General features: G+C 42.1%; 1 protein-coding gene across 1 annotated transcript; it reads right to left on the bottom strand.

Annotated features, from left to right (window-relative positions):
- Positions 1–9,383: 9,383 nt before the first annotated feature.
- On the bottom strand, positions 9,384–16,666 carry LOC143981673 (cystatin-A-like). Its single transcript, XM_077479675.1, has 3 exons — positions 16,589–16,666; positions 12,991–13,092; positions 9,384–9,790 (listed from the first exon to the last, which is right to left on the bottom strand). Exons 1-3 carry the CDS (start codon positions 16,664–16,666, stop codon positions 9,662–9,664), a joined length of 309 nt encoding a protein of 102 aa, XP_077335801.1. The 3' UTR covers positions 9,384–9,661.
- Between the last annotated feature and the right edge of the window lie 629 nt (positions 16,667–17,295).

Here is a 17,295-nt window from a genome sequence, read left to right as displayed (position 1 = left end):
GTAGCTGCTCACGTCCCTTTGACTCCACCTTTTTAACCGGTTATGCAGTTGTTCAACTACCAGACATCGTACTGGAGGCAAAATCATTACCTCCTTCTTCAGCCCAGGTAGCAGAGTTAGAAGCCCTCACTAGGGCCTGCATTCTATTCACCGGTAAAGAGGTGAACGTCTACACAGACAGTAGATATGCTTTTGGAGTGGTGCATGATTTTGGTGTGATATGGGCCAATAGAGGTTTTAAAACAGCAGACAACAAAATAATTGCCAACTCCACACAGATTAGTGCTCTCCTCCAAGCCATTCTTCCAAAAAAGGTAGCCATAATTAAAGTAAAGGCACACTCCTCTGACAGCAGTCGTGTTTCAAAAGGGAATGCTCTTGCTGACAGAGAAGCTAAAAGAGCTGCTGCCTTTTCCCCTAACCCACCTGCCCCCACAACAATGTTTTTCAAGGAACACTTCGCAGCACCTAACTTTAAAACTGTCATAGCACAGATGCAATCAATGGCCACAGAAGATGATGTCCATTTTTGGACAAAGGAAGGATTGACCAAAGACCCCGAGGGTCTTTGGACAAAAGAGGGGAAGGTACTGGGAATACCTGAAGCAAGTTGCATTCTCATACTCTCATACCTCCATGGCCCAGGACACATAGGAGCTGCCCCTTTAACCAACCTGTATAATAAATCTTTTTGTACAAATAATTTGAATAAACAAATCCAACTTCTGACTATTACCCCCATTAGACCCTAACTCTGACATTAACATTTATTCCCAACAGGAAATGTACGTGAAAAACCTGGTAAGTATGCTCCACGAAATAAATGAACAAGTTTCTGTCACCTTTTTCCCTCTTCCCACAGAACCAACGCATCCCTTCATCCCTGGGGATAAAGTGCTGATCAAACAATTAGCACAAAGAAAGAGTATCGGACCGGCTTTCTCAGGACCATGGAAGGTGGAAAAGGTATCCAGGACCGCAGTGTTAACAGACCTAGGAAACACCTGGATCCACGCCAGCCGTCTTAAAAAGTGTCCCCAGCTTCCCTCGACTCCAGAGCCCCTGGCAGTGACAGAGAGCAGCAACTCCCAAGAACAAGATCTACAAGAAGTTCAGAGAGGCATAGAACAAATTTCCCTGGAAGATCCCACACCCCCTCAAAAGGACAAAACAGAGCCAACAACTGCCGGGATGAGAAACAAAGAAGAAGAACAGAACTCTTAGATAACAAATAATCAGAACTTTAAAAAACAAAGATGCTTTCTCCATCAGTGTCAGGGAAGGCCTTGTGCCTCTTATGCTGTATTACCCTAGTAGTGTTTTTTACCAACCTGGTTGATAGCTAATTGTATATACCACCCAGAAGATTTGGGACCATTAAAAGGGATTTGTGGGACTCCCTCCCCCAAGACAAATAACACACCCGCTGTTAGACACAAAAGAAGTGAACCTCCCCAAGAGTTCACTGATAAAATGTTGTTATTAAAATTTAAATACAGTTATGCCCAAAAATCAGGTTTTGATAAATGCTGGATATGTAGTAAGCTTCACCCTAGTACTGCTAGGATTCCTTTGATGGCCATACCTTTAAATTTCACCCTTCTCCTTAAAGGCACACCCCCAATAGTTCTTACCGATGTTACAAGAAAAGCTTCTAACAAAACCCTCACTTTTCAGATCATAGGTAGAAGCCATTATCCAGATTGGTGTTTTAGGTTGGGAAATACTACCAAGGGAGCCGAAATTTGTAAGCAATCAAAGCTTAATATTTCAATGACAGCATTAAACGAGACCTTTTATAGAACTCAAGACACCACCTTAAACACCACATTATACCAATTCTTAAATACCAGCACCACTTCCCCTATGGCTCAACTCTTATCAACTCTTACATTTTCTGGCTATTCCGACAAATTGTATAAAGTGTTCATCCCAGATATCCCCTTAAACATCGTAATAAGAGAAAGGTATTCCTAGAAAAAGATATGGCATGGGCCTGGTTCCCATCCTGGACAGGATGGGGAATAGATTTAATGAAGAGACTGAATAATTATACTGGAATTATTGATGAGATCTTGGAAAAGAATTCCGACGATATCACTAAATTAAACATAGAAACTAGGGCAATAAGGAAACAGCTAGAACTACATGAACTGGCCATAGAAAGTATGAGTGCAGCACTCACAGGGCTTTGTGAAGTTACGGAAGACTATGAGTGCTGTACCTGGATTCATAATACTAGCATTGAAATACCTGATTACTATAATATAATTGCACAACACAGAAAAGAAGTAAATAAACTCCAAGACGAGGCTAGGAATATTGCAATAACATGGGACCCTCTAGCCAATTTTAGTCTTGAAAATATAACCTCTTGGTTAAAAAACACAGCCATGACTATTGTGATCATATTGTTTTTTATTTTATTTTTATACGCTTGCTATAGAATTGTAGGATGTCTTTGTTCTGCTAAGGGGACTGTATCAAATCAGGAGACCCTAAAGTTAACCGCCATTCCCAATAGTTCAAATATTTGGTATAAGAATCAGGAACATGAACCTTGATTAGGTTTTGACCATTCTGTATAGTACAGAATGGCCAAAGGGAGGATTATAAGGTATAAGGTACCTTTTTTTATTTATGCTTTACTTTTATTTTATGAGTAACAAAGTCTGGGTTATGTGTACGTAACAAACTACTGATAACGTGATAATTAGTAGCATGACAAAAAAAGATGATTACTCAAGTCTGACCAGAAGGTCAGTCTCAAGTTTCTATACAAGCATCAATTGTCTGTTTCAACTTGTGATACTAACTGCATGGTGAGGTAATGCTGGTTGAAAATGGTTTTGCTGAACTCTTGACATATTTGGGGTCAGTCAGCAGACACTGATGTGCAAAGCGTAACGAGCTAACTAACCTTTGGTCTATATTTATTAACAAGGACTATTGTTTGAGGAAGTATAATGCTGACGTATGTTTATGTGTAATGCCTTCTAAGGGGCAGGGTCTTTTTCTCCTACTGCATAAAAGGCTATGTGTAAGTTAATAAACCTCGCAGCCATTATTCACGTACAAATCGAGTATGTGTGATGTCTGCCCACCGGTGAACGGGACCTCCGCTCTTCCATCCTAGCCTAGGCTACCAGGGGTTACTTACAGAAGACGAGCAACCTAACACTGTGGATGATATGATACATGAAATCTCTGTTCTAATCCCAAGATTTTACACATCCTCTGTCACTACTGAGGTGTGCTGGTATACCCCAAACTAGAAAAAAATTATTAATCAACATCTAAACAATAATTAAAGCATCATCATTAGGGAATCCCACCTGTAGATGTTGTGATATATGAAACACAAAAACCCTTTTAGTCATGACACAAACTTATGGTCTAATGACCCAAATAATAATTTTGTGACACCCGATGAAAAAGAAAAAGCGACATGTTCTTTTTGTTCCTCTGAAATTAAAGGAATATGTGTGTCTATTTTCTTCACAACATAAATTGGGACCATTTCAGGTTGAACTACTAATTCTCCATACAAATCTGTTTTCTTAGCTAATTGAATGTGTCTGTAGTCCTACTGCCTACAGCTAACTCTCTGTTGTCTTAAACATAATGTATTCATTCAGTTGCTAATTGAGTACCATGCTGAAAATATATTCAGTTACTGAATACAAAACTATTCTTTTACCCTTCTTTTCAAGTGAACTAAACCTTTCAATGTTCAACCTGAACAAAACAAAAATAAAAACATAATAATCATAACAATGAAACATTGATAAAAAATAATAATAATCCAATGGATTATCCTTGAAAATATTAAAATTATATCAAAGTCCTCAATAATATTCCAAACGTCAAAACCAAATTTCTTTTAAACTCAAATCAATAACCTTATTCATAGCAAGTAAACATCAACCAGAAAATGCTTACCATATCTGCAGTTAATTTAAGGACTGCTAACTGTTTTCACAGTCTTATATGCTACATAATGAAACCTTGCCTGTCTTAATGGACTATTTTCAGTTTGCAATCTTTGCCTTTGGGTCTTAGAAGGGAAATAAGTTTGATTATTATGACTCTATACTTCAAATTACTACACCAGCGTACCGAATAAACCTCACGACGCCTTGGCAAAGTTTTCGGATAATACAACCTCTTTTGTATATCATTATTATTATTATTAGCCAACAAACAAACCCTAGATATGCGACCCTCTCGTTTAAGAGTTGCTCTTTTTGTATAACCTTTCCTCTGAGCATATGGCAATGAAAATTTACATTTCTGCTTAATATCAGTATTATTGAAGTCAACTGACTTCCCACTTTCATTGTCTGAGGAAATATTAACATTTGACTCATCACAAGACATAACGCTCACGTCTGCCTTTGTCACGTGTTCAAGATCCTCCATTTTTAAGCACTGAGCATGTGCAAAAGACTCAGCTTGCAGTAATTGGGTTTTACGCAGACTTAGAATATTCTCATGTTCAATTTTTTCCTGAGTCAAAAAAACTATTTGACTTTCTTTTTCTTTAAACTATTGCAATAATGCATTCATTTTATGTTCCAATTCAACTTTTTCAGTCAATAATTGTTCAGTATATTTCCTCTCCTGCGTTGCTGCAATTTCTATTGCATTCTCTAAATGCTCAATATACGTACAAAAAGTTTCACAACTTGAACAACTAGGTTCAAAAAATACATTTTCATGTGTATTTTCAGTTACATTTTGACTTTGTTTTCCTGGTATATCAAACACCATTGTATTATAAATTTTTACTAGCTTCATTACATTACGTAATTTTTTCTTTGTTTTAACTAATGAGAATCTATCCTTCTCAATGTCAGCATTTGCCTGAAAGCATTGATTATACATTGATTTCCATAAAACAGCATCAGAGACCTGTTTCGATAAACCTTTAACCACTTGAGATCCGCGCTATAGCCAAATGACGGCTACAGCGCGGATCTCCTTTTCCGGGACTACGTCTATTGAACGAGCGGCCTGCGCGCCCCCTGAGGGGTGCGCGCGGCGCGCTCTGTGATCGGCGAGTCCATGAGACTCGCCTGATCACCGATCCGTGCAAGGGGTCGATCCCGACCCCTTATCACGTGATCAGCTGTCAGCCAATGACAGCTGATCAGGTGATATAACAGAGCTGGTAATCGGCTAGTATTCCTCCTCGCGCTGACAGCGCGAGGAGAAAAAAAAAAAGCCGATCACCAGCGGCAATGCAAGCGCCCACCTTCCCCCTGCCAGTGCCCACCTGCCCCCTGCAGTGCCACCCTAATAAAAAGTAAGTGCCCCCCGTCAGTGCCACCCAGCAGTGCCCATAGTGCCAACCAGCAGTGCCCACAGTGCCACCCAGCAGTGCCCAGCAGTGCCACCCACAGTGCCACCCACAGTGCCCACAATCTGCCTCAAAGGTGCTGCACCCCAGTGCCGCCCATCAGTGCCCAGCAGTGCCACCCAACAGGGCCCAGCAGTGCCGCCCATCAGTGCTCAGCAGTGCCACCTATCAGAGCCACCTATCAGTGCCACCTATCAGTGCCCATCAGTCCCATCTATCAGTGGTACCTATCAGTGCCCATCCGTGCCACCCATCCGTGCCATCTTATCTGTGCCCATCTTTGCCCATCAGTGCCGCCTTATCTATGCCCATCGGTGCCGCCTTATCTGTGCCCATCGGTGCCGCCTTATCTGTGCCCATTAGTGCCGCCTTAACTATGCCTATCAGTGCAGCCTACCAGTGCCCACCAATGCAGCCTATCAGTGCCCACCAATGCAGCCCATCAGTGCCCACCAATGCAGCCTATCAGTGCCGCCTAATCAGCGCACTTCAATGAAGGAGAAAAATGACCCGTTTGCAAAATTTTATAACAAACTATTAAAACATGATTTTTTATTTTTTTGCATCTTTTTTTGTTTGTTTAGCAAAAAATAAAACTCCGAGCTGTAACTAAATACCACCAAAAGAAAGCTCTATTTTTGGGAAAAAAAAATGATAAAAATTTCATTTGGGTACAGTGTTGTATGCCCGCGCAATTGTCATTCAAAGTGCATCAGCGCTGAAAGCTGAAAATTGGTCTGGGACTGAGGGGGGTTTAAGTGCCCAGTAAGCAAGTGGTTAAATTCTAATGTACTTTCATCAGCTAAAACATCTACAAATGCCATATTACTTTTCTACTCACAAAATATAAAACTTTTCAGTTTCCCGCCAAACTCAAATTCAAATCTGTCAAGAGTTTTTGTGTATATCTGAAATTCTCCGGTCTTTTACAATCATCAATATCATAATTTTCTTGTAGGTTCTTTTCAATCTTTGCGAAGTTAATTTCTCTTCTTTCCCCTCTGATCAAAGGATGGAAGTTGAAAAAAAAAAAAACTTCCGACTTATGATTGACTGGATGGCTGAGCCAATGTAAAAATATTTGCAAATATCTTAAATATATATCTCTTATATATATCTGGTGAGACCGATTGAGATTGTGAGACGAATTTCCTTAATTAGTTCTGAGTCAGCCTAAATCAAAAATGTGTATTTTATTGTACACACTTAAATGAAAATACTTACAAAAAAATAGTACAATGATAAAATTATTAGTATCTTTCTTACTTATTAAAGATATGATAATAAGTCTTCAAACTTGACCATGTGGTCTATTGTTTTTTTTTTTGGTAGAAAATTACTTAGAACCTCCAAACATTATAATTTTTTTTCTAACACCCTAGAGAATAAAATGGCGATCATTGCAATACTTTTCACACCGTATTTGCGCAGCGGTCTTACAAACGCACTTTTTTAAATAAAAAAATAAATATAAGACAACAGTAAAATTAGCCCCTTTTTTTTTATATTGTGAAAGATGTTACGCCGAGTAAATTGATACCCAATATGTCACGCTTCAAAATTGCACCCGCTCATGGAATGGCGTCAAACTTTTACCCTCAAAAATCTCCATAAGCGACAGTTAAAAATGTTTACAGGTTGCATGTTTTGTGTTACAGAGGAGGTCTAGGGCTAGAATTATTGCTCTCTCTCTCTACCGATCGCGGCGATGCCTCACATGTGCGGTTTGACTGCCGTTTTCATATGCAGGTGCTTCTGCGCGCGAGCTCGTCGGGACAGGGGCGTTTTTTAAAAAAAAAACATTTTTTTTCTTATTTTACTTTATTTTTACACTTTAAAAAAAAAAACTTTTATTCCTATTACAAGGAATGTAAACATCCCTTGTAATAGAAAAAAAAAAGCATGACAGGTCCTCTTAAAATATGAGATCTGGGGTCAAAATGTCCCCAGATCTCATATTTGGACTTATAAAAAAAAAAAACTAATTTGGAAAAATTTACCTGTATGGGCAGAAACTACGTCATACCTCCTATGGTATAGAGACGAGTGGGGGCCATCTTAACCTCACTCGTCTCCATACCCAGCCATCAATAGGACCCGATCGCCGCTACCGGCGGAGTGTGCGGGAGGGGAGTGGCACCTCTTCCGCCGCCGATAACGGTGATCTCACGGCAAAAATTAACTAGCACTACCCCCCAAAAGAGCTGCTGGTTAGATATGGGCTTACCGTTACCTTCTGTTCTCCTCGTTTCACATCTAGGGGTGTCCTGTAGTAAATGGCCCAGTAAGTGAGACTGACAACAGATCCACTTGAATGGATTTTATTCGCAACACGTAGACAATGAACAGTCTCATAAATTGGAATCAGAGGGTTGGAAAGAAAGTTAAGGTACTTAGTGTTAAATTCTAAATGTTGAAGAACTTGCTTACTTTGACTGCATCCAGAGAATAGCCATTCGCAACTGGATGATCACTCAGGTTGGACAGTCCCTCTCACAAGGCGCTTACTCAGGAACTATTCTCTGCCACAGATGTTGTAGAACATGTAGGGAAACTAAACTTAAAAACACTTGTGGGATACCTGGATCTTTCTGCCAGCTTGGTGATATCCACAAGACTGGATTCTCTTGGGTACTTCAGCCCTTCCAGGCTCTAAGAAACCAACCGGTACATGGTCTTCTGAAGCATCCTCCCCTGGAATGCTTGAAGTCACTGGGTCTCTCCCAAACCGGAGACGGCATCCAACCACCTCAGAATCCTTCTTTAGTTTCCTTGCCTCAGGCTAGCCAGCCCAGAGACATCAAAATCCGGTGGATCCGCACCCCAGGCCATAGCCTTCCTGGGGGCTGGTCAGAAGGAGCAGGACCATGAAGTCAGTACATCATTCTGGACCGGAACCACGTGACGTCCACATCTTAAATACCCTCTCCCAGAAAGCACAGCAAGAACATCACTCCCACTGGGCAGGCTCCGAGAGAGTAAATTAAGCACCTAACCAGACCATAGTTCCATGCCTGCCAGAGGAGACAGTGCCCCGTGTGGCCAGGCTGAACATCTTGCAGTCTAGTCAGACTGATGCTGAAGTCTAAGTTTAGACAATTGTACCCAAACCAAGCTGCAGTCCAGGCATAACTTTAAAAAATGCGTAGCGCATGCTCTTCAGGAGCCGCCGCTACCCAACTGTTAAACACCAAGTTGAAAAATAGGCTTGGTCTTTTTGCTGTCAATAAGGAACTCCTTATCCCACAGCCGCTCTGATCTTACAAGAGTCTGGGACCTACCATGTGGCTTGGTTCTAAGACATTATAGACACCTGTGCAGGCATGGCATCTAGGGTTGCTATCTTTTCTTAAAGCCAAACCTGAACACTTTAGTGGCATGCAATTTTTTGTAGTATTCAAAACAAATGAAAGGGTTGCCACTCTGCCCCTCCATTTTTGAATGCTAAAAAAATAAAAAAAAAGTTGCATGCTACTAAAGTGGCAACCCTAGGTGCCCCCCCCCAATACATCAGGTACCCCCAGGTGTCCTTCCACACATCAGTTGTCTCTCCCAACCCCCCCCCCCTCCCCACATAGCAAACTGAAAATGCAGCTCCTTCCTCCCAATTCTGTGCCAGCTCCATCACCCCCTGCAGGGAGGAGAAAACCCAATTCTCTCTCCAGCCATCTTAGGGAGCCACAGACTAGTCTGAATAATCTGTCCAGTTTTCGGGCTGACTGCAAACCAGACACAATTCAAAAGCCCAGACTGTCTGGGTGAATCCTGGACAGGCGGCAACCCCACTATCCCCCAAATATGCAAATATTCCTCAGTCCTGGATGTGGACTTGCCAGGTGGTAGAGGGGGCCTGGGCATGAAAAGCAGAAATGCTGTTCTGCAGCATGAAGATTATTAAAGCCCCCCCCTACACAAATACCCCAATTATGTAAGGGTGGGACCAGAATAAAATTGGGAGGTCAGATGAGTTATTTACAAAGTGTGGCTTTAGATTTGCAAATTTAGGCAACAAAAACCCTCTTCAAAAATATTTTATTGCATTACTCAGTTCTCATTACAATAAGATAACACTGAACAGGACATTACAAACGAATATGCGTCTGTTCTATAGATCATTAGTGTTCAGGCTTAAAGTCAGGAAATCTCAGTCCAGGAGGGAGGATGTTGTGCGTTGTCAGCCAAGTGCATTTCTGGAAGATCAGATCGTCTACTTCCAGGCTTTAACCCCCTTGTTGTTGGTCCTTTGAGTTTGAAGAGGATGGGAGGTTCTGATCACTGTGATTGGCCCTCATCTCCACCCTAGAAATACTTTAGCTCATCATCCTTGGTCTTATCTGCCTGGAAAGACATCATAGTGGGTCCCTCGTCTGAACCAGGCAGAGGTAACAAGATTCGAACGTGGATATACTTGTCCTCTCCAGTCTCCACCTGAAAAACAAAGTTAATTCCACCATTATAGTAACCATTTCCAGACCACCACATGCCAATATAGTTTCATAGTCAGTAAGGTTGAATAAAGACACCAGTCCATCCAGTTCAACCTGAGTGAGTGTCTACAATTGTCCCTCTCCCTGTACATTGCACAGTTTCCCAAGTTTTAAGAGGAATATTGTTATGGCAAAAGCTAGCCGCCATAACCCCGGTATCCTCTTCGGCTGGTGGTCCGCTTTGAGATAGTAGTGGTCTCTGTGGCAGATTCACTTTCAGCAGCAGTGCCCTCCACAGCGATCGGATGTTGTCCCATGCTGGGTATGAAAAAAAAAAAAAAAAAATATCGCGCTATAGTAATGTGAAAAAGGAAAGAATCAACTTACGTCAGTGCTGCAGTTCTATTATATACCAAAGTATAGATTAGAATAAAATGAAGCCACAAGAACCACGCTCTTCTCAAACAGGCCCAGTATGTGGACCCACACCTCCCCCCTGAGACTACAGTCCCAGACGAGAGGCTATGTGTATTAGGTAAATATAAAGTGTACCCAAATTAAACATTTTTAATAAGTACCAATTCCAATATCCCATACTAAACATACTCATTCATGAATTAAATTGAAAGGGAATGTATATAAATTACAACATGTGAAAAAAAAAACATAAAAAGCACATATAAACAAATATTCAAATGCGTTGTATATGACAGTCCTCAAAATAAGTCCATCTATGAAACCAAATTCAAAGATGCAAAACACCATGTGTAAATTCCAGTGTTCAAGGGAAATGGTTATTTACTTCATATTCCAATTCGTGAAGCATGCTCAAGTGCACCACCAAAGGCCAAAATGGCTCCTTACCAGATATTGCAGGTTAAATCGCATATCAAAAGAAGAAGCAGGGTTGTATACACTCCTCAATCCTCCAATCACCACCACTCCTTGGAGCCACAATTCAATGTCATAGACTCCAATTTATATATGGAGAATGATCCACCATTAAAAAAAAGGGAAAAAAACACTCCAATAGTGTAAAATCGCTTATTTAATAAAAATTATCTCCAAAAAAAGAAACACGAAGCAAGATATGGCTTATCGAGTGGGAAGCGTCGGCCGTACTCACATCTCCACAGGCCTATCCTTCTCCAGATGGTGTAGGTAACAATCGTCAAGGCAATAACAGCGTGTCACGCCGCCCTACGCGTTTCGTGATAATTCACGTCGTCGTGCCCCGAGACTACGTGAATTATCACGGAACGCGCATGGCGGTGTGACACGCTGTTATTGCCTTGACAATTGTTACCTACACCATCTGGAGAAGGATAGGCCTGTGGAGATGTGCGTACGGCCGACGCTTCGCACTCGATAAGCTATATCTTGCTGCATGTTTGTAAGTGTGTTTCTTTTTTTGGAGATAATTTTTATTAAATAAGCGATTTTACACTATTGGAGTGTTTTTTTCCCTTTTTTTAATGGTGGACCATTCTCCATATATAAATTGGAGTCTATGACATTGAATTGTGGCTCCAAGGAGTGGTGGTGATTGGAGGATTGAGGAGTGTATACAACCCTGCTTCTTCTTTTGATATGCGATTTAACCTGCAATATCTGGTAAAGAGCCATTTTGGCCTTTGGTGGTGCACTTGAGCATGCTTCACGAATTGGAATATGAAGTAAATAACCATTTCCCTTGAACACTGGAATTTACACATGGTGTTTTGCATCTTTGAATTTGGTTTCATAGATGGACTTATTTTGAGGACTGTCATATACAACGCATTTAAATATTTGTTTATATGTGCTTTTTATGTTTTTTTTCACAGGTTTTCACATGTTGTAATTTATATACATTCCCTTTCAATTTAATTCATGAATGAGTATGTTTAGTATGAGATATTGGAATTAGTACTTATTATAAATGTTTAATTCGGGTACACTTTATATTTACCTAATACACATAGCCTCTTGTCTGGGACTGTAGTCTCAGGGGGGAGGTGTGGGTCCACATACTGGGCCTGTTTGAGAAGAGTGCGGTTCTTGTGGCTTCATTTTATTCTAACCCATGCTGGGTATGGAGACAAGGGGGGGGGGGGGCACCCCCCTCCATTGCAGGGCAGAAGAGACATCAAAATATCACTTCTGTTTATAACTGAGCTTTTTAAAAAAACAAAAAAAAACTATTTATTGCATTTTATAGTGTAAATATGAGACATGAGGTCTTTTTGACTCCAGATCTCATTCAAGAGGCCCTGCCATGCTTTTATTCCCATTACAAGGGATGTTTTATTCCTTGTAATAGGAATAAAAAAGTAACATTTAACAGTCTAAAAAGTAACTTTTTTTTTTTAAACATGCCCTGCCGAGCTCACGTGCAGAAGCACCCACATACGAGGTATCGCCACAATTGGTAGAGTGAGAGCAATAATTCCAGCCCTAGACCTCCTCTGTAACGCAAAATATGCAACTTGCAGAATTGAAGTTTAACCTATGGAGATTGAGGCCCCTTTCACATGGATAATCTGTTCAGGTCTGCCTGTCAATTCTTTTTTGGTGGACCTGAACAGAAACTCCATAGAGGAGTATGAATGGATGTCAGCAGCGACATGTCCTCCAACATCTGATCAAGTGTGACGAAGGAAAAACCTAATTCTGTTTCTCCCACCCCCCCCTCCATTACTGGAGGACAGACTGCGGTCCATCCTCATCCGCATCGTGCTCTGACAGGTCTGTAATGTTCTTCTAGGTTGTAAAAAAAAAAAAAAAGTTACGTTTGGGTGTTCTAAGTAATTTTCTAGTAAAAAAATTGTAACCACTTTAAGACCAGGCCTCTTTTTTTAGATGGCGTTTACAAGTAAAAATGGTTTGCTAGAAAATTACTTATAACCCCCAAACATTACACAGAGTCTGCTTCACTCACAAGGGAGGTGTCACCAGTGCCGATTATATATGGACTTCTATATTGGAACTCTTCATACTAATTAATATTACTACACATTGGGTTCATCATTTTTAAATCATTGACATTGTATGTGCATTATGTTGTTTTAGCTTACTTGCCTCATAATAGTGTTTGCTCTTATCACCATCTTTCCTATTCTCTATACAGCACTGCAGTATATGTTAGAGCTGGGGGGGGGGGGGGGACAGTATAGCATTGAGCCCTAAACTGACAATGTTCCATAAAACCCAAAGCATTACCTTGATAAAGTAATTTGTTCCAGCAACAACCTGAGTACGGACAAGGACTGCCTTAAATTTTCCAGTGTTAGTCCCAGACTGCTTCTCATACTGTTCCTTCACCTAAGAGGGAAAAATAAATAAAAAAATAAAAAAAGAAGATTGAATGTCAGCATGCAAAGTTGTACAATGCCTTTTTTAGTGAAGGGGATGGTCCACTTTGGCCACTTCCACACCAAGGAAAGTTAGAGCACTTTTGCTTAAAGGCACCAGAAAAGCCTATGGAAAATGCTTCCCTTTATATTCCAGATTATGCTATACTACCAAAATTATTGTGACGCCTGCCTTTACATGCACATGAACTTTAATGGCATCCCAGTCTTAGTCCGTAGGTTTCAATATTGAGTTGGCCCACCCTTTGCAGATATAACAGCTTCAACTCTTCTGGGAAGGCCGTCCACAAGGTTTAGGAGTGTGTCTATGGGAATTTTTGACCATTCTTCCAGAAGAGCATTTGTGAGGTCAGACGGTGAGGCCTGGCTCACAGTCCCCCCTCCAATTCATCCCAAAGGTGTTTTATTGGTTGAGGTCAAGACCCCCCGCAGGCCAGTCAAGTTCCTCCACGTCTTTATGGACCTTGCTTTGTGGACTGGTGCGCAGTCATCCCCAAACTGTTCCCACAAAGTTGGGAGCATGAAATTGTCCAAAATGTCTTGGTATGCTGACGCCTTATGAGTTTCCTTCACTGGAGCTAAGGGGCCAAGCCCAACCCCTGTTAAACCCCACAATATAATCCCCCCTCCACCAAATGAGGTGGACCAGTGCACAAAAGCAAGGTCCATAAGGACCCCCGGGGCCCTAAAGTGCCAGGACAGTACAAATATCCCGCCTTTGGAAAGTAGACAGGCCAAAGTATTAGGAAAAGGGAGTTTTGAAGTTGCAAGTTTGTCACTTTTTAAAAAGAAATAAATTCCCCCCCCCCCAGTTTGTTTTTCACATCCTGTCAGATAGGTTCAGTGTCACCATAGAAATACTACTCCAGGGGTATGGGGTGATCAGGGATTTAGTTTTTTTTTAACATAATTGCTTATAAACAGGGAAACAGTTATAAGCAACGGTTTTAGCTGTCATGAATGGGTTAACATTCATGACAGTTTAGTTACTGTGGACATGCTGTGATTGGCTGCATGGTATGAATGGGTCCTGGGTAGTCAGGTACCATGATAACCTTGAGCCAATCACAGCCAACACCAAGTAAGCAGTCAGGAATGGAACCCATTCATGGCACCCTTACATAGTACACACACTTTGTAAAATGCTGCTTTTGTAAAGTCCAGAAGCCAGTACAAAAGAACAGTTGGAGGAAGAGAAAAAAAAAAAAAAAAAACCCATGCACTTGTGGGTTTAATTTTTTTTGGACAAGTCTCCTTTAAGGGGCGTGTCTCCTATGCCTGCATACTTTTGCCAATAGGTGTCCCTGAGTACCATCTCAAAGTGGGGAGGTACAATAATGTGAACCCCCTTACAAGATATAGTTCCAGTGAAGTGTACGATTAAAGCAGAGCTCCACCCTAAAGTGGAACTTCCACTCATCGGATTCCTCCCCCTCCGGTGTCACAATTGGCACCTTTCGGGGGGGCAGGATACCCATCTTTGACAGGTATCCTTTCCCACTTCTGGGAGTCCAGGCGTGGAATCACTGCGGGGCTCCCTCCTCCGGCCACCAGGAAAATATGGGAGGAGAGCTGGGTCTCGAGCATGCGCAGTAGGGTTCCTGGTGTGAAGTCAAAAGGCTACACTGCCAGGTACCCTTACCCCCAATGACGGTGGCAGCACTAGACAGCTGCGGTGCTGACATCGCTGTACTCCAGGACAGGCAAGTGTCCATTTATTAAAAGCCAGCAGCTGCAGTATGTAGCTGCTGGCTTTTAATTTTTTTCCTGGACCACCACTTTAAGAGTGGTTGTAAACCCTTACAACACTTTGACCTACAGATAAGCCTAGATTAAGGCTTAGCTGTAGGTCCAAAAAATATCTCCTAAACCTACACGGTTTAGGAGATATTTGCCGAAAGACAGGCACCGCTGTCACCAGCGATATGCCACGCGTGGCGGCTCCCGTGCGTATGCGCGGGAGTGACGTCATCGCGGCTTCACCGAATGACAGAGGCTAGACCCACTGAGAAGATGGATGCGCCAGACTACAGGGGACAGCGGTGACTTCGCTGGCTCCTGTGTCAGGTAAGTGACACATAATGGACTACTATGCGATGCATAGTAGTCCATTATGCTTTACCTTTACAGGGAATGAAAGAGGAAGTAAACTCATCAGGGTTTACTTCCTCTTTAATACTACAACATGAAAAAAAATAAATAAAATTCATGCACTTCCTACCTCGGAGCAACAGTTTGGTGAAGACCCTTCTGTTCCAGCACGAGTGTCCCCGTGTAAAAATCCAGCTCCATAAAGACACTTTGGCCAATTTTGTGTGGAGGAACTTGAGTGGTTTGGGCAGAGACTTGACCTCAACCCTACTGAGCACCATCCATAGAGACATGGTTTGAGGAAATCAAAGTGTCCTCCATAGAGGCTTGACCCCAACCCTACTGATCACCTTTGAGATTAATTGGAAAGAACTACAAGGCAGGTCCAACGCTAGTACCTGACCTCACAAACAATCTTCTGGTGGAATAGAAATTTCCAGACTCACTAGAACATTTTAGGGCTCAATTACACGAGTAATCTGGCCATGTAGCCAGGTATACCCATTACTCTATGGCAGTGATGGTGAACCTTGGCACCCCAGATGTTTGGAACTACATTTACCCATGATGCTCATGCACTCTGCAGTGTAGGGTCACATCATTGGGGAAATGTAGTTCCAAAACATCTGGGGTGCCAAGGTTCACCATCACTACTCTGTATGAACACAGCCCCAAGTCCCAAGTCAACAGGTGTGGAGAACAGTCCTGAATGCACAAGTATGTCCGGGGGCCCATACACCTGCACGCACCTGTCAAATAGGAACATGCAGCAGGGTTTACTCAGCCTCTGCATCCTAATAGCATAACATAGGCTGCTTACACAGCTTCAGCCACAAACTCACTGTACAGGACACCACCCATCTGTGTGAGTTTTATTTATTTTTTTGCGGTGGGAGTTTAAGCAACCTCCCCCCCCCCTAAATTGTAAGCTATGTGACCAGCTTTTGGAGCTAGTCTGTCCCAAAGAACACAAGACACTGCCTTTGCAATTCATATTTTATCAGGAAGGCAGAGTGATTGTAGTAGATAGAGATGTCCCTCTACACATTTGGGGGAAAAAAAAAACCCAACCCACGCACACCCACCCACAATTTCTAGCTAATATAAATACATTCTAGTCCCTTTATTGGGGTCCATTCATACCAACACTCATTATGATGCACACTGGGGTACATTGTTACAATGCATTAAAGTATAAATTAATCTCCATACTGACACATTGTAATACATTTACTACACCACACTTGTATGGAGAGCACAGGACACACAGAGATGAATTGTTAGCTCAGGGTCCCAATGCAGATCATCAAACTTGGTGCTAACAAGTCCTTGGGATTGGATCCCCAACCACTTACCTCATCAAGGATGGTTTGATCCTCTTTAGTAGGTTCTCTGGGCTTACTTGCGCCTCCTACTGCTACCTCCGCACTCATGTTTGCAAAGTTCTCAACAGACTGATACCTCTCAGGTAGCAACCTGGGCTTATATACCTGAGGGCCGTACCATTCCACAGAGAGGGTGGGGTGTCCAATAATGACTACACCCTACAGGCGATGGGCTATTCTCAGGAGAAAAACGATACTAGAGTATGGAAATGATGCCAAACAAATCTTGTGATGGCTGAAACAAAGTCTGTGCTAAGAAAACCAGTCAGTAGAATGGTACAAGCAGCCTGTGTATCCCTGGACCATACAGGTGATCAGAGCTGTACACATGGGGGTACAAATGAACCCCCCTGTCACATTCACAGCACTATCACCACCAAACTTTACTCATTCAGGTGACTCAGACTTCACCACAACCACGTATGGTGGTTTGGCCGTTTTAGGGTTAAAAGCACTGAAAAGACAACATATCACTCCCTAGACCAGTGGTCTCCAAACTGTGGCCCATGGGCCGGTTATCGCCCTTTGCTTGCCTTTATGTGGAACTTAGGGCACCATTCCTCACACCAAAGATGGAGAACTATTAATCTCACTGACACCAATGATGGGGCACTATTCCTCCCACTGATACCAATGATGGGGCACTATTCCTCCCACTGACACCAATAATGGAGCAC

This window comes from Lithobates pipiens, unplaced genomic scaffold, assembly GCF_037356315.1.
Source record: "Lithobates pipiens isolate NorthernLeopardFrog02 unplaced genomic scaffold, aLitPip1_a1.2 Scaffold_16, whole genome shotgun sequence".
Classification (NCBI taxonomy): Eukaryota; Metazoa; Chordata; class Amphibia; order Anura; family Ranidae; genus Lithobates; species Lithobates pipiens.
This window is presented reverse-complemented; position numbering and strand designations above follow the sequence as displayed.